This window comes from Ochlerotatus camptorhynchus, unplaced genomic scaffold (genome assembly GCF_037179485.1).
Source record: "Ochlerotatus camptorhynchus isolate MF236.1 unplaced genomic scaffold, CSIRO-AGI_Acam_v1.1 ptg000361l, whole genome shotgun sequence".
NCBI classification, from domain to species: domain Eukaryota; kingdom Metazoa; phylum Arthropoda; class Insecta; order Diptera; family Culicidae; genus Ochlerotatus; species Ochlerotatus camptorhynchus.
Window position 1 is genome coordinate 4,046,401 of NW_027040849.1, and position 24,426 is coordinate 4,070,826.

Consider the following 24,426-nt stretch of genomic DNA (forward strand, 5'->3'; position numbering starts at 1 on the left):
TTTACGAATCGATAGATTTCTGGGATTTTGAGGACACATACGGATTGTAAAAGAGAAGATGCAAGAACGACTAAAAATTCTAAAAATTATCAGTAACATTCGAAACGGAGGTCATCCACAGACGATAAACTTCGTCTGCAATGCCTTAGTGAGAAGCTACGTTGAATGCTTACGGAGGCCCACCGGATGAAGCCAAACGACACCACTGAAATCGCTACTAGCAATATCATGTCAGGAACCGTGGAATATTCGAAGCGAATATATATAGCATGCAAGGAGATCTCCAAAAGCGTTGCATACCGAAATCCGATCTACGAACAACTGCAAGAGATTAAAAACTATGAAGTAGACGACGGGAAATTGACATACCTAGAAAAACAATACCTGGAACATCGAAACGTCTTCCTGAACATTAGTCCTATCCGAACAGTTAAAGCACATTCCAGTTCGGACGTGATCGAGCCGCATTAAAAAAAAACAGAATATAACCCGAAGATGATGAAATAAATGGGGATACTCAACGGAAAGTACAGATCCAGAAATAAAATTTACACGGATGCTTCGATTCCGGATGGAACTTGCGGGGTAGCAGTTTTTGTGGAATCCAAGAACAAAAGGATTTCGCTGAGACTGGAACACCCATCATCGATTATGACTGCTGAGCTGGTAGCAATTAAGGTTGCAACAGAAGAGATCAGAGGAAGTCGACTGAAGAACGCTGTGATTCTCACGGATTCACTGTCATCTTGTATGCTGTTGGATCATAGCTAGAGGCATATGGAGAGAAGCGAAATAGCGGACGAGATCATACGAGCATGCAGGGAATGGAAGGTGGACATTAGAGTGATGCAAAATTTTTAATTTTCGCTCCACAGTACTTAAACGATTCCAAATCGGATTCTGACTAACCTCTCAAAGTTTGAACCCATTTGGTGAGAAACTGAGATGGCACAAACCATTTGAAGTTTGTATGGGAATTATTATGGTAAAACCAAGATTTTTGTTCATGTCTATCTAATAATTCACCATATCGATCTGCTTCAAAAACTTTTAACTGTACTTGTAGGAAATTTTTCCAGCTACAACTTTGTTGAAGATTTTTTTTGATTAAATGCAAGGATCGAAAGTTATCAATGGTTCAATGCGCTGATGTCTTATGATCATGCTCAATCAACTGCTGGTGTTTCTGGGGCATTGAATAGGACACAAAAATCATGGCTACTATGTCACACTGCAAAATACAGTGCTGCCTACAGAGAACCTGCTTGATCATGTCATAAGTTTACCAATCTCTTAAATAATAATTAATAACTTTTTCATGTCTCGTTTTACATAGAAACAAGCTTCAGCAAAGTTGTAGCTGATAAAATTTTCTATAAGAATGGCTATCGAACTGTTTCGCAGCTCAATATGGAAAAAGACTAGAAGGCAATGAACAAAAAGTTGAGATTTCCCATAGTAATTTACATGTAAACTTCAAATGGCTTGTGCGAAGTCTGTTTCCAACCAAATGAGTTGTAACTTTGGGAGGCTAATCAGGACCCGATTTGAAACCATTTAAGCACTGTGGAGCGAAAAAGTCAAATTTTGCATCAGTCTAGTGGACATCCATTGGATTCCAAGCCATATCGACATCCGAGGAAACGATCTGGCCGAATCGTTGGTCAAACATGGAGCGCAGCACGGCGAGCTTTTAAGGCACCCTATATTGTTGAAAGACGCATAGTTACAATTGCTGAAAACAAAAGAGACAAAGACAACCATTTAGTATAAGGATTATGCCAAGGAGAAAGAAAAGAACTTCTTTGAGATCCAGCCGGAATTCAAAGAAAAGCCATGGTTCTACAATTTACTTCTCAACAACGTTGAAACGAGAACGCTAAACAGGCTGCTAACCGGACACGAATATAGTAAATACTGACTTCATAAAATGAACCTGAAAGACAATCCAAATTGCGACATATGCAACGTGTCCGAAACTGCAGAACATGTTGTACTATATTGTAAACGAAACACTCAAATGAGGAAAATACATGGCTTTGAAATTTCAAACCATCAAACAGCTATTCGAAGCGAAGGACATCGGATTCCTTCACTAATAAAAAGCCGTGCCCGGAAGTTGTACGACCAGAAGTTAACGAAACCACACTGCTGCGTAATGGATGACGAGACATATGTAAAGGCGGACTGTAGCGGTATTCTGAATAGATTTAAAATTAATGTAGTATGAAGTTCAAATGCTACAAAATGTTCACTGTTACTATTCGAAACGACACGCACTATCCCAATTCACTTGTATGCAACTGGTGAACTCATATCAAGAGTACATTATCCCTGCATGAAATTTCGCTCATTATTTTGTTCATCCGCTCACTAGGCGCGTAAGTTTTCTCATTTGAGGTGGCATGAAATTTGATCCGCGGGATTGAGTATATTCTCCCAGGTAGGATTACTTGTCGTCGGAATTTTAATAATAAGAAAAACACTTTAAGTTAAAGATTGGAATGAGCTAGACATATGTGGGATACTTGGGAGGAAAAGAGATAGTATATCTGATCGAATCGGAAGGTAATCGGAGATCGCCTTTTGATAAGATCGTTTTTTGGTTTCCGGAACGAAGGCCAAGAATTGTTTTAGCGGCCTTTCTGAGGAATCCCAAGTTCTTTCTCGTCCACTTCAATCCAACCCGTGGAAGAGGCAGAACTGTGAAGTTTTTTTTGTATAGTTTCGCGGTGTGTTTGTAGAGGTGTAGTTACTATTGAATAAGTTTAGTAGGCTAGTGCGGTACTGTGCGCGATTTAAGTTTCAACCAAAAAGCCGTTTGACAGCTTTTTGTCTCTAGTTTCGTCCCACCTCCCGCTCGGTATTCCACGCCCCCTCGATATTACCACTACCCTGACCCCACGCGTCGGCATTAAAGGACCTAACTTCGGCCGGAGTTAGAAGGGAGCTGCGCCGTCTATATCGCGCTCCAGGTGACCAATTTTACCACCCACCGGGATATCACCACGCAACCCAGTTGGTGAATTAGCGAATCAAGACTCGCACCCAATTTGGTGAGTCTATTGTATTCCGTACAGCGAGCGTCGCAGAAGCGTGAGTAGAACCGTACAATGTCCGCATGCATGCATTAAATCTGGATGAAGCGCCAGTTATAAATACCCATTTAGAAATCCGCACAGTTAGGTAGGGAATTAGAGAGAGTAAAGAGAAGAACGAGGGTTCCCGAATAAAAATGTTTAGGTAATAAAATTTTTGTTCTATTAGTTTTTTCTACATAAATGTTTTTTAATTCTGCTAAATAATTGTGTTGATTGTTAGGTTAGAATTTCCTGTACAATGAGTGTACTGGTCTGAAGAAGTTTCTCACGTTTCGTTCGTTGTTGTAGTTTTTCGTTGTTTGGTTTTACTCCAAGTCGGACTGCTTGGGAATCTCAGTCCACCATTTCTGTCCTAAAGCGTGTCGATTTTGTGTTTGGGGAAGAGCTGTGATGAGAATAGGTCGTCCAGTGCATTCGCTCCGGTAGAAAGACGGTTTCTGATTAGTTTTCATTCAGTTGGATTTAGTGTTTTTTTTTTTTAATCCCAAGTACTTAATGTCTACTAGCGCGTTCCAATCCTTTGCATTAGACTGAATTCGCCCTGGAGCTTTCAGTTTACTGGGCATCCGAAACGACAAGTGGTCCGATATGGAGGTGGCGCTTAAGCCATTTGTTTAAAAACCAATCTACGGAACACTCTTGTAGACCGATTTCGGCTAGCCAACTTTATGCCGGCTACAGGACTTCAACCAGATTCCAGGTTGTGTGGATAAGTGTGATGTTCCCGAGAACCTCCGGACACAGAAGATGTCGAAGTTCGCAAAGAAGTTCTTAATTTGGCAAGCGATTTGTACTTGCGGAAAGCGGAGTACACCTTTCGTTACCGCAAGCACCATGAATGGACAGGTGTATTTGGAAGAGTGTCTCCAAAAGCGGCTTCTCCCTCTCCTGAAGCCTCACGACGGTCCAATGATCTTCTGGCCGAATTTGGTATCATGCCACTACACGAAGGACGCGCTAGAGTGGTATAATGTCGATTTCGTGCCGAAAGATCTGAACCCCCCAAACAATCCGGAACTGCGCCCAATAGAATAATACTGGGTCATTATGAAGGAGTACCTTCTAAAACGACCTAAAGTGGTGAAGAATGTAGAAGAAACGAACAAAGTATGGGTTAATATGCAAAAAACTGTCGATCCTGATTTTTTTTTAATTACTTTATTTGTACATGCTCAATCGAATAAACTTTACAGAGTCAAGTTATCATTTTCCTTATACATTATAAATGTCTTAAATCTAAAATTAAAGGATTTGAACCGATTAGTCGCGGTCTTCTCGAGGTTAGTGGATGACAATTGTTTGGATCGGGAGAGGGAAAAGGAGATTTGGAATATGATTTATGATTAAAAAATTTCACTATTTCTAAAACATATACTTAATCCTATCGACGTTATATCAACTCTGTAATTATACAATTATTACAGAAACAAATCTACAAAAAAAAACACACACACACACACACATACAAAATACAAACTAAACACAAGGTTAATCAAACTTACAATCTATGGTTAATATTCTTCAAGAACACATATATGTGTTGCATAAACTCCAGATCGCGTCTAGCCAAAATATCCCGAACTGGAACATTAGGTTGTCTACCTCAAGCCCGAAGGGAATCGTACAACTCGGATCTGACTCCACGATGCTCATCACATGACCAAATAATGTGATCTGCGTCCTGGTAACCTTGTCCACATTCACAGAGATTACTGTCCCCCAGCCCAACAAGGAACAAGTGACCGCTTAGTGAATAGTGATTGAACATGAGGCGAGACATCACACGAATGAAGTCTCGACCCACCTCCAAACCTTTGGACACTTCGACACCTTAGGGATAATTGAATATAACCATCGTCCCAAACTCCCTTCACTCCATTTATTTTGCCAGCTGGCGAGTGACTGTTGACGATAAATGAAGAAAAATTCGTCGTAGGCGATTTGTCGGAGTCGATTCTGATGTCGTGCAGAACTTTATGGCTGGAGTTAAGGCCAAGGTTCGCGCATTCAGATATAAAGACTAAATTAATCAAATGAATGATGCCAAAACTGACTTGTTTCTTTTTACTCCCTGAAAATTTGGTGATAATCGGATAAAACTCGAATTTTGAGAATGAATTTTTGTGTGCTGATTTTAGACGGTACACCCTAAACAAAGTATAAAAAATTCAAAAAATTCACTGAAGCTTCCTTATTTTTTTAAAAATTCGCTTGAATTCTCCTTAGAAAACCCATTCAATTCACCTCAGAATTGTTTTAAATTTTCCTCTGTATTACCTTGGAGTTCTCAGGGCTGGTAGCAAGTCACTTTTTAGTGACTTGGTCACTTTTTTCAAGCCAGTCACTAAAAAGTCTCTTTTTTAAGGCCAAGTCACTAAGGTCACTTTTTCTTGTAATCACTCTCTATTTTCATTTTTTTAACGTGAATTTATTTCAAGATATATTATTCTTTGCTCTATGACGTTTAATCGTCTTTCTCTATCTACAGGATGTTTACTCATTTTTCTAAATAAAATAACGTGAGTTTTCCAGGTTATATTCTAGGTTTATAATAAGAAAAGTATTTTTATAATGCATTAAAGATATGCTTTTTTGTAGATCAAAAGCAACAGCAATATTCTCAAACGTTTTCAAGACATGGCAATCAGTTTTCAAGCAACAGATTTACAATCAAATCCATTGAATGATGAAGTTTACCATTTACTTAAAGGGGAAAATACAAGTAACACGTCAAAAACTCGACGATTTTCGGATTTTTTTTTTGTGAGCGAATGAAACAACGCAAACGTTTGGGGTTTTTTGCATTAAATTGCTTAAATCTTCCTCTACATTTGAGATTTTTTTCATTGGTGTGTACCTCTGTGGCTCCTTGGGGTCACATCGGAAGGAGGTCGCCTCCGGTGGGGATTGGTAATTGGCGGGCGTTCTAGAGACCTGAAAAATAGACAAAACTTACTTTTATCAATTGGACCTTATTCAGAAAAGATTTTTGTTCTATGTGAACCTCTAAAGCCCAAAAAAAAAACGATTTAAAAATTAAAAAAAAAATATCTGAAAAAAAAAGTTGATTTTTCACTGTTTTTTTTCACTTTAGGCAGACCTGAAAATTATTTATTGTTATTTTTCATGATATCTGTGGTTCACATAGAGTAAAAATCTATTTCCTTTAAGATGCGCCAGGTTACAAGTCATTTGGATGAGAACTTTTTGAGTTATCTTTCCCGCCAATTTAGAAAACAACGTTTCGAGAAAAATGCGTTTTGGGTTGTGTAAAAACATGATTTCTGGAACTTACGGTAAATCGACGATACCGGGGCCATAGATCACTTCTTCCTCGTGCTCGTAGCATATTAAAAAAAATAAAGTAAAAAAAAATCGATAAAAAAAAAATTACTTTATTTTCCCCCTTAATTTATCACTTTATAAACTTAAAAAAAAAACTTAATTTTAGTAGGTACAAGATCTACAATTATTCAATATCTTGAAGTTTCGCATTCCATGTACAAGTTCAAGATTTTGAAAACTTTCAAAGTGCCAGAATAAAGGAAAAAAAACTACAAGGGACAGCCCTATGGGGTTGTACGCAATGGTGACGTAGGACTACGTGGTCTTAGATAATAAATCTTATTTGTTAACTGCAGCAGGAGCTTGTGTTTTGTGTAGGAATAGGGATTTGAGCGAGGTTCTCTCTGTTTGTACTCTTTAGTATGCCGCGCTTGACATAGATGGCCCACAGCGACTCACGAAGCGCTACTGATTCCGATCAGTAGCTGTGTGTCTTCTTTCTCCTTCTATGAATGGTCATGTGGGCTGCAGGTCGCTGCTTTCAGGTGTACTGGAGAACGCCACCACTCACCACGCGGTAATTGAATAAACACCGTTTGGTGAGACCGGATGGAATTCAACTTTGAAATCTGTGTTAGGAAATCGCTTTTCGCAGGCAATCGGTGATAATTTTAATTATCATAGCAACAGTTGCACATTCGTGCAATTTACAATAGTGAAATCTTGAAGAATGATAAAGTCTTAAATTTAACAGATGCGTACAAATATTTCTGATCGAATGGTGATAAAATTATTGAAATTGGTCCAGGGGCAGCTAGTTATAAACGTTCATAATCTTTCGTAATTTTGTTACATGTTTCATTCTCTGTTTTCACAAAGTGTACCCCCATATAGAAATCACAGACATAGTCCTACGTCAAAATAAATGATTTATTTCAAGTTCGTAATTAATTTTATGAACGCTTAGAGATCATCAATGCAGTCCCATTAACTTCACAACAATTGTAGGAACTTTGGAGAAGCTCTGAGTAATAAAAATAAATACTGAGAATTTCAGTGAAGCTCCATGAACAAACTGCGGAAACATAAGGGAAGTTAATACGCTGAAAATACGGGGAACTTACTGGAAACTTTAAGAACCTCAAAGCGGTTCTTTTAGCATTCGAAAACTTTCAGGAACTTTTATGAAGTTCCTAGAGTTTCAGAGGACTTCACAGGTGTCAAGAAAACTTGTGTGGTATTGTGTAATTTTTTAAGAAGTTCAAAATACCTCAGAAAAGCTAGATCTAGAGATTTTTGGGAAATTTCAGATTTTAAGAGTAGGTTCCGTAGCTTTAGTCCTGACTTTTGGAACAGTTCAAAGATCTATAATCGTAAATTGAGAAAAATTCAGGATAGTTCCATGATGTGCTGAAAAAAAAATCGAGAACCCTTAAGATGTTCCGATTTAGGGATGTACAGAGACCGTCGGAAAAGTTATGAAAACTTAAAGGTTTTTACGAGAATTCCGTTTATTTTCGAGCAGATCTGAGATCCTCAATATAATTTAGAGCTTTAGGGAAATTTGGAGAACATCAAGACAGATCAAAGAATCAAAGGGCAGTTCAAATAATTTCAATGAAATTGTAGAAACCTAAAAGTAGTTTCGAGAAACTCAGGGAATTTCCGGAAACTTCAGGAAAGCTCCGATAGAATTTCTCGAACGTGATTATTTACCATTAATTAAAAAAAATGCGAGAACTTCAAGCAAGCTTTAAGGAAATCCATAGAACTTTTAATACATTTAGATATTTTTAGATGGTTTCATGATATTCAGTGAATTTTCGAGTACTTCGAGGATGATCAGATAGCTTCAGAATAATTCCATTAACTTAAGCAAATTTGAAGCGACCTACGGAGTTCCGTGGAATTGTGGGGTATTTCAAGAATTCTATGATGGATTCGAAAACGTCAAAAGCGTCAGAAAAGTGGCCGGATAATTTAACAAATTTAGAGAACTTCAGGTAAGCATAGATAAGATCAGTGAAAATTAGTGAGCGTTTATAATGATTATAATACTTGAAGAAAATTGTCGAAACTTCAAGGCAAATCATTTAATTTCAGTTAAGTTGCGGTTTCTCAAAAAAAAAAAATACTGATAAATTCAGGGCAGTCTAGTGAACTTTAGGGAAATTCAATAATCGTTTAGGCAGCTTAAATACCACCAGGAAAGTCTAGACTATTTAAAAAGTTTTAAATTAGTTTCATTAACTTCTGAAAAATCTTGAGAACTTCAGTGAAAATCAAAGAACTATATCAATTATTTCGGTCTAATTCCATAAAAATTGCGGGAGCACAAAAGTTCCAGAAATTTAGAAAAACTTCTAAATCTTCACAGAAGGACAGTGATCTTCAGAAACATTTCGAAAACTTTATAGAAATCTATGGAGCTTAAGAGGAGATCCGTGAACTTCAGGAATGCGGGAGCATTTGGAAGAAGTTTAGTAAGCTTTGAATTTCGGGGGAGGCCAGTTCCATTAGTTTCAGAAAATTAGTGAAAATTTAAGGCAGTTCCCAGATTTTCAGATGACTTCAATTACGTTAAAAATTTAATTGAGGTCTTCCCATGAGTTTAGAGGTTCAGTGAAGCTTAAATATTTTTAGGACGGTTCAATTAAATTCAGCGCAGTACAACAAGCTTCATGGGAACTGCAAAAACTTAAGTGAAGTTTTGAGAATTTCAGAAAGGAACAGAGAACCTCAGAGCAGTTCCGTTAACATTAGAGAAGTCACATAAAGAAGACCTCAGAATAGTCCATTCTGATTTCCATTGAATATACCTCAACATTTCAATGAAGCTTCGAATTCAATTTTCTTTTAGATTTTTCCTCGGAATTATCTTCAAATTCACCACAATAAGTAACCCTTTGGAAAGATTCTCCGAATATTCATTGAATTCATTTCAGATTTCTTTTTGAATCTCACTCCTTCCCTTGGAATTTTACTCACATTGAAAGTTTCCTAAGAATTCATTGGCATTTCTCCTCACAAATTCCTTAGATTTCTTCTCATAATTTGTTAAGCAAACTCTTTAGCGAATTCCTTTGAAGATGTTCTGGGTCTCCCTTAGCTCAGTCGGTAAAGGCGCAGCTATAAAGCAAGACCATGCTGGAGGTGGCTGGGTTCGATTCTCTGTTCGATTTCCCCTACCTGTTCATTATGTTGTTTTGCCTTTGCGGACTTCGGTTCGCGAGAAAATGGCCTTACAAGGATTGTTTACAAAATGGAGTTGGGGCCATTTCAATTGTTGGTCTTGATATGCAATGTGTCTCTTGAATGATAGCTGCGAATCCAAGATCACACCCAAGTCTTTCACCCGATTTACGCGTTCGATTGTCGAGCCAAGCTAAATATTATGGGTTGTTGTTTTCGTGAGAACGTAATAGCGGAGCATTTGGCTGGGTTCACTACCATTCTGTTTAAACTGCACCAACTAGCGAATACATTCAGCTGACGTTGAAGAAAGTGACAATCAGCAATGGAGCGAATTCGTAGGAAGATTTTGAGGTCATCAGCATATGATAACCGAGGAGCTTCGATGACCAGATGCACGTCGTTGAAGTACAGTATAAAAATCAACGGTCTTATGTGGCTTCCCTGAGGTATACCTGATGTGGCGAAGAAGCTAGCTGATCTGCAATCTCCTATGACAACCTTTAGTGTGGCAACCATCGAAATGTGCGTGTTTTTCTCGGTGACTTCGAATTCTCGGCTTTTCCTCGGTTTAATAAATTACGAATTACAAACATTAGTGCAATATAAAATATATAGGTATATTTCGCATCGCAATTACTAACAATTTAGAACAAAAAATAACAATAATTTACGTCCCAAACTCTACGCCCCCCACCCCACAACAGTTACCGCCTGCGGGATGCAGATCTCCGCCTATTTCTACTGCTGCTGCTGGTGGGTTGAACACGTCTACTTCTTCGAACAGCCCGAACTGTTTCCCGTCGGGATCGCGCATCGTCCACTACTACGGCGGGAGGTGGAATCGGTGGCGTTTTGACTTCCTTAGGATGATGTCGACAAACCGGACAGGACTCCTTGACGGTAAACCACGTGTCTATGCAAGTTTTGTGGAACTGATGGGCACAGGACAAAAACTTCTGATTGCTCGCAATTGGTTCCAAGCAGATGGCACAATTTCTGCAAAGAAAATACAAATGATTCAACGTTTCTAAATTGTGAATTTTTATTTTACAAAAATAATTTATTACTGAGCAGAGGATAGTTCCGGATCAAGATTGGACGACATATTGAATTATGAATTTCTTTAAACAATTGATGGCACAAATTTAGTCGGCGATTTTGGCGGATCGTGTGTTGTGGCATACTTTGATTATGTTTTTATTTTCTTACAGGTGTTGGAATCGATCAAGCGATCGCCCTTCCTGGTGACGATGCACTATGCTTTCCAAACGGATTCCAAGCTGCACATCATTTTGGACTACGTCAGCGGTGGGGAGTTGTTTACCCATCTCTACAACAAGGAACATTTTACCGAAGATGAGGTCCGTATCTACATCGCGGAAATCATCGTGGCCCTGGAACAACTTCACAAGGTATAATGCTCGACAACGAAGAAATTCCTTAGATTAAAATTGACCTTTATTGCATCTTCCAGTTGGGAATCATCTACCGGGACATTAAGCTGGAAAACATCCTGATCGATTCGGAGGGTCACATCGTGCTGACGGATTTCGGCCTCTCGCGGGAGTTGGTGTTCGAAAACGAGCGGGCGCACAGCTTTTGCGGTACGATCGAGTACATGGCACCGGAGATAGTCAAATCCAACCAAAACGGTCACGACGCATCCGTCGATTGGTGGTCGGTGGGGGTGCTAACGTTCGAACTGCTTACCGGTAGTTCGCCGTTCAGCTCCGATGAACCCGCCACGCAGACGGAAATATCGAAGAAAATCACCAACACCGAAGCGGTAATTCCGGATCATCTTTCGCGGGAGGCGAAAGATTTCATCCGGAAACTGCTGGTCAAAGATCCACGCCGACGGCTGGGCGGCGGGTCCGCCGATGCTTCCGAGCTCAAATCGCACGGTTTCTTCAAATCGATCAACTGGCGGCAGCTGGCAGAGAAGAAGATTTCGGCCCCATTCAAACCGGTCATCGAGGACGAGCTGGACACGAACAATTTTAGCGACGAGTTTACGCGGCAAACACCGGTCGATTCGCCCGCCTCGGCGCCGCCCAACTCCGAACGATTGTTCAGAGGTGAGTTGTCGTAAGAGCGAAGGACAAATTTCCACATAAAACTAACTGCTTCAAATATCCGCAGGTTATTCGTACGTTTCGCCTAGTTTACTGTCGGGTAAAGTTGTCGATAGACACAAGTACATGAAAAACAAGAATGTTCGACCACACGAGGCTTCCATCCGAAGACACATCAGCAAGGTAAGAAACTGTTTTGTAACTTTAACAGTTGGTTCTAACCTCCGAACAAAACATATTCAGATGAAAAGTTTTCATTCACTCTGAAAGGAAAGTTCAGACAGCTGATACGACGAAATCAGACACTTCTAAGGATGAAGAGCTTTGAGTGTGTTGGTTTATTTCCTTTTAATTCCGTTATAATTGCTTATCTTTTGACAGAGACGCGCATTTCATCTACGACTTGCAGACTTCATCAGTGCCAAGTACTCAACACCACTTGGCACTGATGAAGTCTGCAAGTAGTAGATGAAATACGCGTCTCTGTCAAAAGATAAGCAATCATAACGAAATTAAAAGGAAATAAACCAACACACTCAAAGCTATTCAGAAAGGGATTCCGTTAAGAGGTTCGACAAATTTAAAAGATTGACTTCTAAGGAGATATTTGGGAACTTATTCAGTGTGCCAATAAACATCCAAACAAAACTTCCACTGACAGCAGAGTCGTCTCAAAAATTGTGTTAAGGTGGCGACAGTAATCGCGAAATGAGCTTTATAAACTCCAGATCGCGTCCAGTCAAAACATCCCGAACAGGAACATTAGGTTGTCTGCCTCGAGCCCGAGGTAGTACAGCTTAGATCTGACTCCACGATGCTCAGCACAAGACCAAATGATGTGATCTGCATCCTGATAACCTTGTCCACATTCACAGAGATTGCTGTCCCGCAGCCCCCAACACGGAACAAGTGAGCGTTTAACGAACAGTGATTGGACATGAGGCGAGACATCACACGAATGAAGTCTCGAGCCACCTTCAACCCTTTGAACCAAGGAATCTTCGACACCTTAGGGATGATCGAATATAGCCATCGTCCCAAACACCCTTCACTCCAGTTATTTTGCCAGCTGGCGAGCGGCTGTTGACGATAAATGAAGAAAAATTCGTTGACGGCGATCTGTCGATCGTAGATATCGCCTTCCATAGCGCCTACCTTTGTAAGTGAGTTCGCTTTCTCATTGCCCGCAATCGAGCAATGAGATGGCACCCATGCAAAGGTGATGACAAAAGATCTTAAAGATAAAGCACTTAGAAGTTCTCGTATTTTCATGAGAAAATACGAGGAGTGCTTTACCGGCCTCATGGAGCAAATAGACGGATTTCACGCCAACTCGTCTTCGGAGTTGGCAGCACCCTCTCAGAACCTTATGAAACTTTGTGGGTGTGGAGACTTAGCAATTTTAAGCAACTTTGAGTACTTATTTTTTTCAAAATTTATCTCGCCTAACATTTGATAAGGGTCAAAGTTTTTTGTCGATTTTTTTTCAAATCGATATAGCTTAAAAATGACAAGCCCTACAAAATAGTGATGTATGGCGAACTTTTAGCAAATAATCTGAAATTTTATAAAAAAATTTAAATAAATTAAAAAATTGGTTTCTACACTCTAAAAAAATATATTTAAAAATTAAAAGTCATTTTCCCAAAAATGGTACCCCTCAGATTTGCTTGATATTTTTTCTCATGAAAGGCAATATAATTACCTAACTTTTCTTCATACATCGCAAAGTGGGCGCTTTTAAGGAAAAAAAAGTTGTTCGAACAACAACTTTTTCATGTTAATTTTTTTTTTAGCGTTTTTCACTCAAAGTCGAATAGTAATACGCGCACAACCTTATTAAAATCCGTTGAAACTTAATGAGCATAAAGATTTTGACCTTTTGATAATCTGGGCGTGCTTAAAACAAAAATCTAGCCTAACATTTGAAAGGGCCTAATACAGAGGATTTTCCTGCATTTCGAATGGTGTTTTAATAAATGAAAACTCTAGTGTTTTTGTTTAGTGCATAATTTATTTTCCTATAATTCTCCATACATAATTTGAGTTTTTCATTGATTATTAGTCTATCGGAAACAGAGTGAAATTTTTCGGAGTTTCCTTTGAATGTGAAAATCGCTTAGTAGAAATTATGTTTTGAGAAATAGGTACAAAACAATGAAATTTTTGTGTACCAGGTAATAGTTTTTACATGACTGAACAGCTCCTTGAGTTCATCGGACATCTTTGTGTATTGATCATTTGATATGAAGCAGAAGTTCAATTTTGTTATGCTTGTATCTGTTTGTTTAACTGCCCAGTCATACAGTTCTTGTGGAGTTGTGATTGTGTTTCCATAATCTCGAGCAAGACTTGCTCTCTTTGCCATTCGTTTGAGAGTTCCTCCAATTGCGTCACATGGGCCTTTCCCATGAGACGTTGCGAAGAAGTGCCATTCTGCTTCCAATCCATACTTGGACTTGAAGTTGCACAAACTGGCAAAATTCTTTTTATTTTTGTAATGAGCCGCTGCTCCATCTGACATGAAAGTAATTTTTGTGAAACTAATAGATTGTTTAATGAAATCTAACAATTTTGATATAAATAATTGAACTGCTATTGTATCATGGGTCAATACTTCTGAAATAATAATAAAGCTTAAATGTTCCAACTTGTTTTCTTTTATGTAGTAAATTTCGAAAGGATGTATCGTAGCTTGATTATTGTTCCAATGATACCCCTGTGCTGAGTTTTGAATAATAAATGAATAATTTTCAGAAAAGTCGCAAATCACTAAAATTTCACCGTTTTGAAGAGTATTTTTTTTATTACTTAGGTAAGATGATTGCTCTTTATGAATAAAATCATGGGTTATGAGCTTTTCAACTTTTTCCGTCAAATATTGAACAAACTCATCTGCAGGTTTAATAATAGTTTCCAAATTACAACGGTCGGTAGTCAACCACTGTTGAAATAAAACTTCTTCCATATCATCTGCTTCTAATACTGATGTAAGTTCCCTCACGATACTATCTGTGGAAATGCATTCTTCACATGTACGATAAAAACAATCTATGGTTCTAATAGGACTACTGCAAAGTATTTTGTCTGTAATTTCTTTATATGAATCAAATTTTACACTATTAATAATCAATTTAACATTTTCATGTATAGTACAGACACATACATTATGTGTACCTGTACTATCCAACAGTATGCAATGCTTTGGTCGGAGCTGAGTGAACGAAGTAAATCCGATTTTAACACTTTTGTATTTCTCTTCAAAAATCATAAAAGCCTCTTTAAGAGACATCATCAATAAACGTTTCTGAACATGCTCTTTATATCCATTTCGATATTCAGAAACATAATCATTACTTCCTGGCATAGGCCTACTAATATCATCACTGTCAAAGAAATTTAAAACAATTTGTTTTTCAGTATCATTAAATCCATGACCACTTCTTGCTTTCTTACTACAAAGAATACCTTGTTCTCTGACTAGCCTTTTCATCTGTTTCACTGTATGATGGGGTGCATTAAACTCATTAACTATTTGATTCACTGACCATGATTTAGGGAGCACTGATAACACTTTTAATTTGTCATTTGTACTCGTAGAAGGCAAATTAAATTTCTCCTTTAACTGCATGATCATTTCGTCAAAATCATTTGATTTGTTGACATCGTCTGAATCCATCCCAAATATATTTTTACGCACTGCCTTTGTGATCTCTGCAGATTTTTGAACACGATAATTCATACTTCTCATACTTCTCGATGAAATTGGTGATAACTGTAAGGTTGAAGCTATACAATTGAATTGTTCCACATTATATGGACCTTGGATCTGATCCGCTGATGGGATTGATTCTAGCGATGGATCTGTATCTGTAAAATTAAAGAAAAGAAAAAAAAAATATTACCACACATTAATATATAACGCTGTTAAGGTGATAGTACCATGAACGGGGGTGGTTTTGATAATAGGGGTAACTTTGGTAATGCAGCTAAGCCAAAAATTTATGACTTAAGGCACATCGTACGCAATATTTTGGATAGGAAACCGATGTTCCCTTCCAAAATAATGAATACGAAGAGCATTAAGTCATAACTTTTTGGATTAGCTGCATTATCAAAGTTACCTCCATTATCAAAGACATCCCCGTTTACGGTACATCGAAGCCGCATCTGAATTTTCCCCATGTTTGTGGAGCACGAGCTGCATAAACCGCATATCGTACAGTCGTGAAAATTTGATAGATTGTTCACCGAGGTTGGCCTACCAATCGATCAAATTTGTACGATAAGCGGTTCATCCAGCTCGTGCTCTAAAAAAATGTTGAAAATGAAGTTGTATCTTCGATGTACAATCCTTAAACCACACAGTTGAAACAGTTATAGTTATTATTATTTACCTAGTGTATCATCAAATTCCTGATGTTCTGATTGCTGATGACTTGTTGATGGTTGCGGCTCTTCAAACTTCCGAGCATGGCTTGATTCTTTTCCATCCGATCGCCTCTTTTTCGGGAGAGGTGTCCTATCGTGCACTAAAATTCCACGACACGATTCCCAAATACGCATTGTTACATCCAATTGATGATCAAAGCCCCATGAATCTATTTTCTCTATGAGACTTGGTGATAAATTACGTAAATTATTGCGGCTGCAATTGGGATTGTTTATGTTGGCACTACATTGCACCCTTTTAATAATCAATTCAGCAGATTTTTCCATTGTTGTATATATAAACACTTTTTCGTTTCAACAACTATGCAGCACTACACTTTCAACAACTATGCACTACAGCAACTATGAGCATTGTTGTGATATCACCAAACTTAAATATTAGATTATGTCGGTAGAAACAGACTGCGGTGCTTTAAGTTTATACCTTATATCTCTCATGTGACTACCTGCGTTGTTATATAACTGCTATATAGCAGGTAACTTAACGATTATTTTAGGCATGCCTTAAATAATCGTTAAGTTACCTGCGCTATTATATGTATTCACTTGAGAGATGAGGTATAAACATATATGCATATTGCTTACTAATGGACACACCTAATACATAAAAATAAATGAATGATTATTTTTCTAATTAAATTAATCACAAATACATGAATTGAAATCTTTTCATGAATAAAACATACTAAGTGATTTTTACTTAGTTTACCTGTTGATTTGGAACAATTTGAGGGTGGTTTTATAGAAGTTGGATAGAGTGTATGCATATATTATAATACAATCCATCACAGGAAAGTGCAAACCATGCTGAGATGGCTGTTCCTCATTAGAACGTTTTGTTCTGAACTCTTATTGGACGATTTGCAGGTAACTTCTCTGTACCCTTTTCAAATGTTAGGCTAGATTTCGCCCAGATTATCGAAAAGTATACCCATAAAGTTTAATCGAATTTTAATAAGGTTGTGTGCGTATTACTATTCGACTTTGAGTGAAACACGCTAAAAAAAAATTAACATGAAAAAGTTGTTGTTCGAACAACTTTTTTTCCTTAAAAGCGCCCACTTTGCGATCTATGAAGAAAAGTTAGGTAATTATATTGCCTTTCATGAGAAAAAATATCAAGCAAATCTGAGGGGTACCATTTTTGGGAAAATTACTTTTAATTTTTAAATATATTTTTTTAGAGTGTAGAAACCGATTTTTTATTTTATTTAAAATTTTTTATAAAATTTCAGATTATTTGCTAAAAGTTCGCCATACATCACTTTTTTGTAGGGCTTGTCATTTTTAAGCTATATCGATTTGAAAAAAAAATCGACAAAAAACTTTGACCCTTATCAAATGTTAGGCGAGATAAATTTTGAAAAAAATAAGTACGCAAAGTTGCTTAAAATTGCTAAGTCTCCACACCCACAAAGTTCCATAAGGTTCTGAGAGGGTGCTGCCAACCACTGGATGAGTTGGCGTGAAATCCGTCAATAGTCTCGACATAACTGAGACTATCCGTAAAAATAAAATAATGATCTGGTGCAAGTGAGGCAATCGTTTCTAGCGTATAATGTATTGCCGCCAGTTCAGCAGCATATACGGAACAAGGAGTTTGAAACATTCGAGAGGCGCTATGAAATTCGTTATAAATACCAAAACCAGCGGACGTCTCTATTAGTGATCCATCTGTGAAGAACGATCTTGCGGAATCAACTTTGCCAAAATTTGCAGCGAAAATCGACGGAGCAATCATGGAACGATGATGCTCTGGGATTCCACGAATCTCTTGCGTCATGGATAAATCAAAATGAACAGAATTGCCGAAGTCGGAGAAGCAAACACGATAGGGATTATGCTGCGAAGAGCTGACATCCTGTGTTATGTACACGTAGTACAATGACATAAAACGACTTTGAGGGTTTAGCTCAAGAAGCTCCTCAAAGTTTGCAATCACCAGTGGGTTCATAATTTCACAACGGGTGAGAAGCCTGAGGGACAATTCCGAAAACCGATCAGAGAGTGGCAACATGTCCGCCAATACTTCAAGACTCATCGTATGAGTCGAGTGCTTGCATCCTAACGCGATACGAAGACAGCGATATTGGATCCGTTCCAGTTTGATGATGTGCGGATGGGCTCCCCACCACGTTCCGGTAATTGTGCGGAGAAAATTGATCCTTTGTTGGCATTTTCGTCTCAGATACTCAATGTGGGACCTCCAGGTGCATTTTGAATCGAACCAGACCCCAAGATATTTAAAGAACATATAATGAGTGATCGGTTTACCCAAAAGTTGAAGCTTTGGTTGTGCTGGGCTATGCTAGAAAAACGAGCAACTCAGTTTTCTCCGAGGAGAATTCGATACCTAGCTCGATAGCCAAAGTAGACAAATTATCTACGGTATCCTGTAAGGGTCCTTGCTGATCGACCCCTTTGGACCCTGTCATAGACACTATATGCCGTCATCTGCAAGTTGTCTCAACGTGCAGTTGTCACTTAAACAATTGTCAATTTCTCTGACGTAGAAATTATACAAAAGGGGGCTTAAACATGAGCCCTGGGGGAGACCCATGTAACTAAATCGAGAAGCTGCAGAGTTTCCATGAGAAAAGCTCATATGTTTCTCTGACAGCAAATTGTACAAAAAGTTATTAATTGATGGAGAAAGGCCACATGCGTGGAGTTTGTCTGAAAAGAATTCAACCGATACTGAATCAAAAGCCCCTTGATATCCAGGAACACAGAAGCTATTTGCTCTTTTTTAGCAAAAGCCAGCTGAATTTCTGTGGAAAGCAACGCCAGACAGTCATTCGTTCCCTTGCCCCTACGGAAACCAAACTGAGGTTCATCTCAACCCATTTGTCCAAGCGGAAAAGGATCATTTTCTCCAACAATTTTCGAATACACGATAACATCGCGATGGGTCGGTACGAGTTGTAATCTGACGCGGGTTTACCAGGTTTTTGACGTAGGATTACGTCTTTCAACAAAATATTGGGGGTGCAATTTCAAAAAACCTAAATCGACCGTATTACGAAAGTGGTCAGGTTTTGACAACATATAACTCTGTCAATAGCAAATGGATTTTTATTCTAAACCTGCTAAAATCAACATTTTATTTATTTTCAATAGGTCACTATTGAAAATTGCACAAATGTCCAACTGTTGCAATAGTGATCAAAATAATCACCGATTGCCTGCAAAACGCGTTTTCCCTAACACAGATTTCAAAATAGAATTCCATCCGGTCTCACTGAACGGTAGTTATTCAATCACCATGCGTGGTGGTGTCCGGTCGGTCGTCATCAGCAGCAGCAGTGCTTTCGGCGCGTGGCGTTGAACATTGTTCTCCAGTACACAGCGAAAGGGCAGCAAGCAGCGAGCTACAGCCCACATTACCGGCCATTCACTGAAGGAGGAAGAAACCACACCGCTACTGATTGGAAGCAGTAGCGCTTCGTGAGTCGCTGGGGGCCATCTATGCCAAGCACGTCACCCTCGTTCCAAACATCATACAGCTCGCCAGCCTTATCCGTGTTGAACACCCTAATAGCTCAGCATTACTCAACCATCACGACAGAGCGGTTCCTTTCAGGACCAGTTATTGTTATTTAAGAGTAAACTTTCATTGAACGTTCGCTCGCCTTGCTGCCATCCACATCACCCATAAACTCTTCGATAGTTTATGTACTCAGCAACCAAAACGTTTGTGGTCAAATGCGTAACAGTATTGAAGTGGTACATAACAATTCTCGCAATGACCGAATATCACAGGATCTTATCAATTTACCAGAAACACTTCGAATTGCGGTTAGGTTTTTTTTCATGACGCAAGAAAAAAGCAAAACAAAAATTCCAATTTATATAGGAGAAATGTATGTAATGTCGGCCTAAGTGTCCCTAATTTGGGCCCATACATAAATTCAGCAATCGACTAAATTTTCAATAGCAACCAAAAATATCCATTAGTACCGTCCCAATGACGCGTTCATCTAGATACAATTGATAAATATCAGATTTTTAGCGCCCAATCTTAGATCTTAGATCAATTGGCCAACATTAGAGCCATTTCCCCTAATTGATCGCAAATATCAAGACAAGAAATTCCTCCAATTAATTTTTCGCTTTTTTTTCACCAAAAATTCCATGCGTTTTTTGCACGAAAATGCGTAATTTTGTCAACAGAAAAAGTGGCGTTTCCGTGATAAAAAAAAAGTGGTTTCCCTAATACAGTCGCCGAATATTTATACCGAGCACATAATCCTACGTCAAAACTACGGTCGTGTCGTGGATAAAACCTCTTACTTGTTAATGGCTATAATTTGCTCACCCGCCTCCAATCATCCGGGACAATATTGAGCTCCAGGAACTTACCAAACAAGTTCAACATGCGCCTCTTAGCGACGTCTGGGAGGTTCTTCAACAAGTTGAACTTGATCTTATCAGCCCCCGGAGCCGAATGACCACACGAAAGGAGCGCGATTGAGAGCTCCACCATTGAAAAAGGTTGACTGATCTCAGCGAAATCGTCGTTTCGCGAGGAATCATCCGTGCCGGCACGGAATCAGCACCCCCATTTTTGGCTCGAACTTGAGAATCCAACGATCCGAGTACTCTTTGCGCCGCGTTCCAAAGCGTATTCATCGACATTTCGCGCGATAATCCGTCCACGAATTGCCGCCAGTATTCGCGTTTCTTGGCTTTAATGAGGCTCTTGAGTTCGCGTTCAAGAGCCGAGTACGCTTCAAAATTTACGGGTGTTCCACGTTTCTGGAAAAGCTTGAACGCGTCGGACTTTTTACGATAAACCTCAGTGCATTGCTGGTCCCACAAAGGGGAAGGAGGTTTCCTACGGAAAGACGTTCCTGGAACCGGCCGAGTTTGAGCTTGAAGCGCGCTGCCCAAGATCATATTGGAGAGGAAGTTATATTCCTCCAACGGTGGAAGCCCTTCTAACGACGTTAATGCCTCATCTATCACAGTCTTAAACTTTGTTCAATCGATATTACGGGTAAGATCGTACGCGACGTTAACGGGTTCCGACGGATTGAACCCACTGAAACTTTGATCGGCAAGTGATCACTACCGTGGGGATCTTGGATCACATTCCACGTGCAATCCAACGATAATGAACTAGAGCAAAGGGTGAGGTCTAATCTACTTCAATTCGAGGATAGGCCAGCCAAACGTGTTACTTCTCGATTGTTAAGAATTGTCATATTGAAGCTGTCGCAGAGGTTATATACCGTCCTGTACCGTGGGAATTGAAATCTCCCATAATCAACCGTGGAGCAGGAAGTACCGAACATATATCTGAAAGTTGTTTTCGATTAACAACGGCTCTAGGAGAAATATACCAAGAGGCAATACAAAGACTCTTACCTTTAATAATAGCCTGACATGCGACAACTTGCATACCTGGAAATTGTGGAAGATTCACTCTATAGAAGGAATGGCACTTTTTGATCCCCAAAAGTACCCCTCCTCCACGCGAATCCTCACGATCCAGTCGAATAATGTTAAAATCATAAAAAGGAAGATCGATATCTGAAGAGAGCCATGTTTCACAAAGAGCAAATGCATCACAATCATTATTGTGAACTAAAAACTTAAACGATTCTAATTTAGGAATAAGACTTCGACAATTCCACTGTAGAACAGTGATCAAATCTCCTACCTCGAATTTGCACTACTTGCCAACAAGGTTGCAAAAACTCATTTCAGCTAAAATAATGTTTTTTGGAATAATAAAACCAAAAGATGGTATGATGACATGTTTTACTTGTAACTTACAAGAAGATGTTACACAGAATGCGTTTGAAACATAAAACCTGTAAATTTTGCTTTCTATGAGTCACAATCAGCGATTTGCTGATTTCTGAGTGAGTGAGTGAGTGAGTGAGTGTGTGAAAAATCGCTGATTGTGACTCTCATGAAGTGAAATAAACAGGTTTTATGTGTCAAACACATTCTTTGCAACCTCTTCTTGTATCTTACCTATTCAAAATATGATCATAGCATCTAATTATTTCATAATTAAAAAAAAAACATTGTTTTAGCTGAAATGAGTATTTGCAACCTTGCTTGCCAAACATTGCAATTCAATGTGTAAATCCCTTGGAAGAGATCATATCGAAGGACGCTGAAATCAACAGCAAATCACTTCATTTTAGATTGTTTTGCACATCGTTGTTGATGTGCTGTGCTTTGAACTCGAAATGTCAACCATACTGATATTAACAATCTATCACTTTAAGTTTAAACAATTTATCCTTGGATTAATTTTTTGCTGAAAATGCAATGGGTTTAAATAAATATATAGCCTTGTTCATACTGCAATCCTTGTTGCCTTATTCAGAATATGAGCATATCATATTACTACCCAGATCACATATTTCCAAGTGACATTGAACAACTATTATTGACTACAGCAACAATTTCGTATTACTCACGCTCTAGAACGCACATTATTTCGAGTGAAGATGGAGAATTATTGCTTCTCTCACTTGACTTAATTTCTCGATTACTTTTTCAAAGGGACGTATCAGCTTTTGTAAACAATATCAAATGCATTGCATTGTCGAGTACACTAAAAAAAATATTCAAATCTAAATAGATTAAAAGTTACGCTAAATCTCAACTCTCCCGCCCGCCGCATAGCTGGGTATAAAGAGAGAGAATACGAACTTAGTATACAAATGGATTATGCGTGCCTTAGTATAAAATGTGAATATACTTGCAATGTATTTATGCGGTTTGTTCAGGGTAGTGCGTTTTTTTTTTCTCGTTTCTATTTAGCATATTTCTCATGAATGAAATTTTGTTTTGTTATGATAAGTTTATTTTTAGACAAAATTAAATAATTGATAGCATTAACAATATGACTACATGGTTAGAATAACAATATACCCGAGCAAAGTCCAGCATCAAAATGACAGCAAATTGAAATCAAGTTTTGATATCAACATCAAACTGAAATCATAATTTGATTTCAGTTTGCGCAACTGACACATTTGATAACAAATTTTGTTTTCATTTTGCTGTACATTTGCTCTTCAAATATATGTTGTTGCGGGTTTGTTTTGATTGCCTTAGCATAACATCAAATTTAATACTTGTTTTGTTATCAACAGGAAAAATTGATATCAAATTGAGTTTTCAGTTTGCTCTCACTGATAGCAGAAATAGCAACAATCAATACGAAACTAACGATTTCAAATTGGCTCACTACTTGACTAGCCTATTGGTCCCAAGCAAATCGACTAACGTATCCCATTCTAGTATAAATTCCAGTACTACACTATGTTTGTTTTGATTCGCTATGAAAGTTTGACAGATAAAATGAGGGGTTAGTGGATTTTCCTAAGTTTCGAGGGGTGAATCGATTAGCTTGGCACCGAAGATAGTACCAAAGCTGAGCCAAAAAGTTGAGCTCGTTTCTTCGGGACCTTCTGGTCTTAGAGCTACCTCTATGGAAATAGTTTTCAATGTGATGTCGCAGGAAGATTTGTTTGCTCTCAATTTTGATATTTTAACCGTTAAAACGACCAAAACGACAGCAATCTTTGTAATCCTTAGCAGCGAAATCACAACATCAAATTTAGATTTCAATTTGATCCAGTGTTGGGAAAATATCAAAAAATCAAATCTCATCAACGCCCAAGATCAACACAAAAATCAACAAGCAAACAACTGCGGTTGATTTTGCAAGCTGTGATATCGCAGCTTGGAATATCAAGCTAACAAAACTCACCAGCTGCAAATCTCAACAAGCTGTGGTGAGATTGAGTTCCATGATTTTTGCTTTACACCCGAATGCAGTCGAAACTTCCATAACGGCTGGCAGCAGTCACTTCGTGTCTGCCATCGGTGAGGAGTAAAGGGCGAACACGAAATTATTGCGACACCGAAAATGTCATGCCAATTTTCTTATAATGTTTAGAATCAAACCAAAATTTTAGGGTAGTTTTATACATATATTTACTTCAAAAATCAAAAGAAAAGTTAATCGATGGAGCCTTGAGTGTAAAATTGAACGCATTTTCGCTTGATGCCCTCCATCAAAGTCTTTACAGTGTCATCCGGTACCAGTTTCTCAGTTTTTTTTCCATTTTCTTAACATGTCCTTCTCGTCTTTGACTGTCTTCTTGCTCTTCCGAAGTTCCTGCTTCATTATTGCCCAGTACTGCTCCACCGGGCGCAGCTCCGGACAGTTTGGCGGATTCATGTCCTTTGGAACAAAATGGACAGAATTGGCCTCATACCACTCCACGACACTTTTAGAATAGTGGCATGATGCCAAATCTGGCCAAAATAGCGGAGCTTCGTCG

General features: G+C 38.5%; 1 protein-coding gene across 3 annotated transcripts in view; it reads left to right on the plus strand.

Moving 5' to 3' along the window:
* The window catches only part of LOC135709434 (ribosomal protein S6 kinase alpha-5-like), a 118,764-nt gene that overhangs the window by 83,613 nt on the left and 10,725 nt on the right, over positions 1–24,426 (plus strand). For all 3 annotated transcript variants that reach the window (XM_065231755.1, XM_065231756.1, XM_065231757.1), the window contains exons 5-7: positions 10,793–10,993; positions 11,056–11,659; positions 11,724–11,839. In XM_065231755.1, coding sequence (XP_065087827.1) covers positions 10,793–10,993; positions 11,056–11,659; positions 11,724–11,839 — 921 coding nt within the window. The remainder of the gene's footprint in view (positions 1–10,792; positions 10,994–11,055; positions 11,660–11,723; positions 11,840–24,426) is intronic.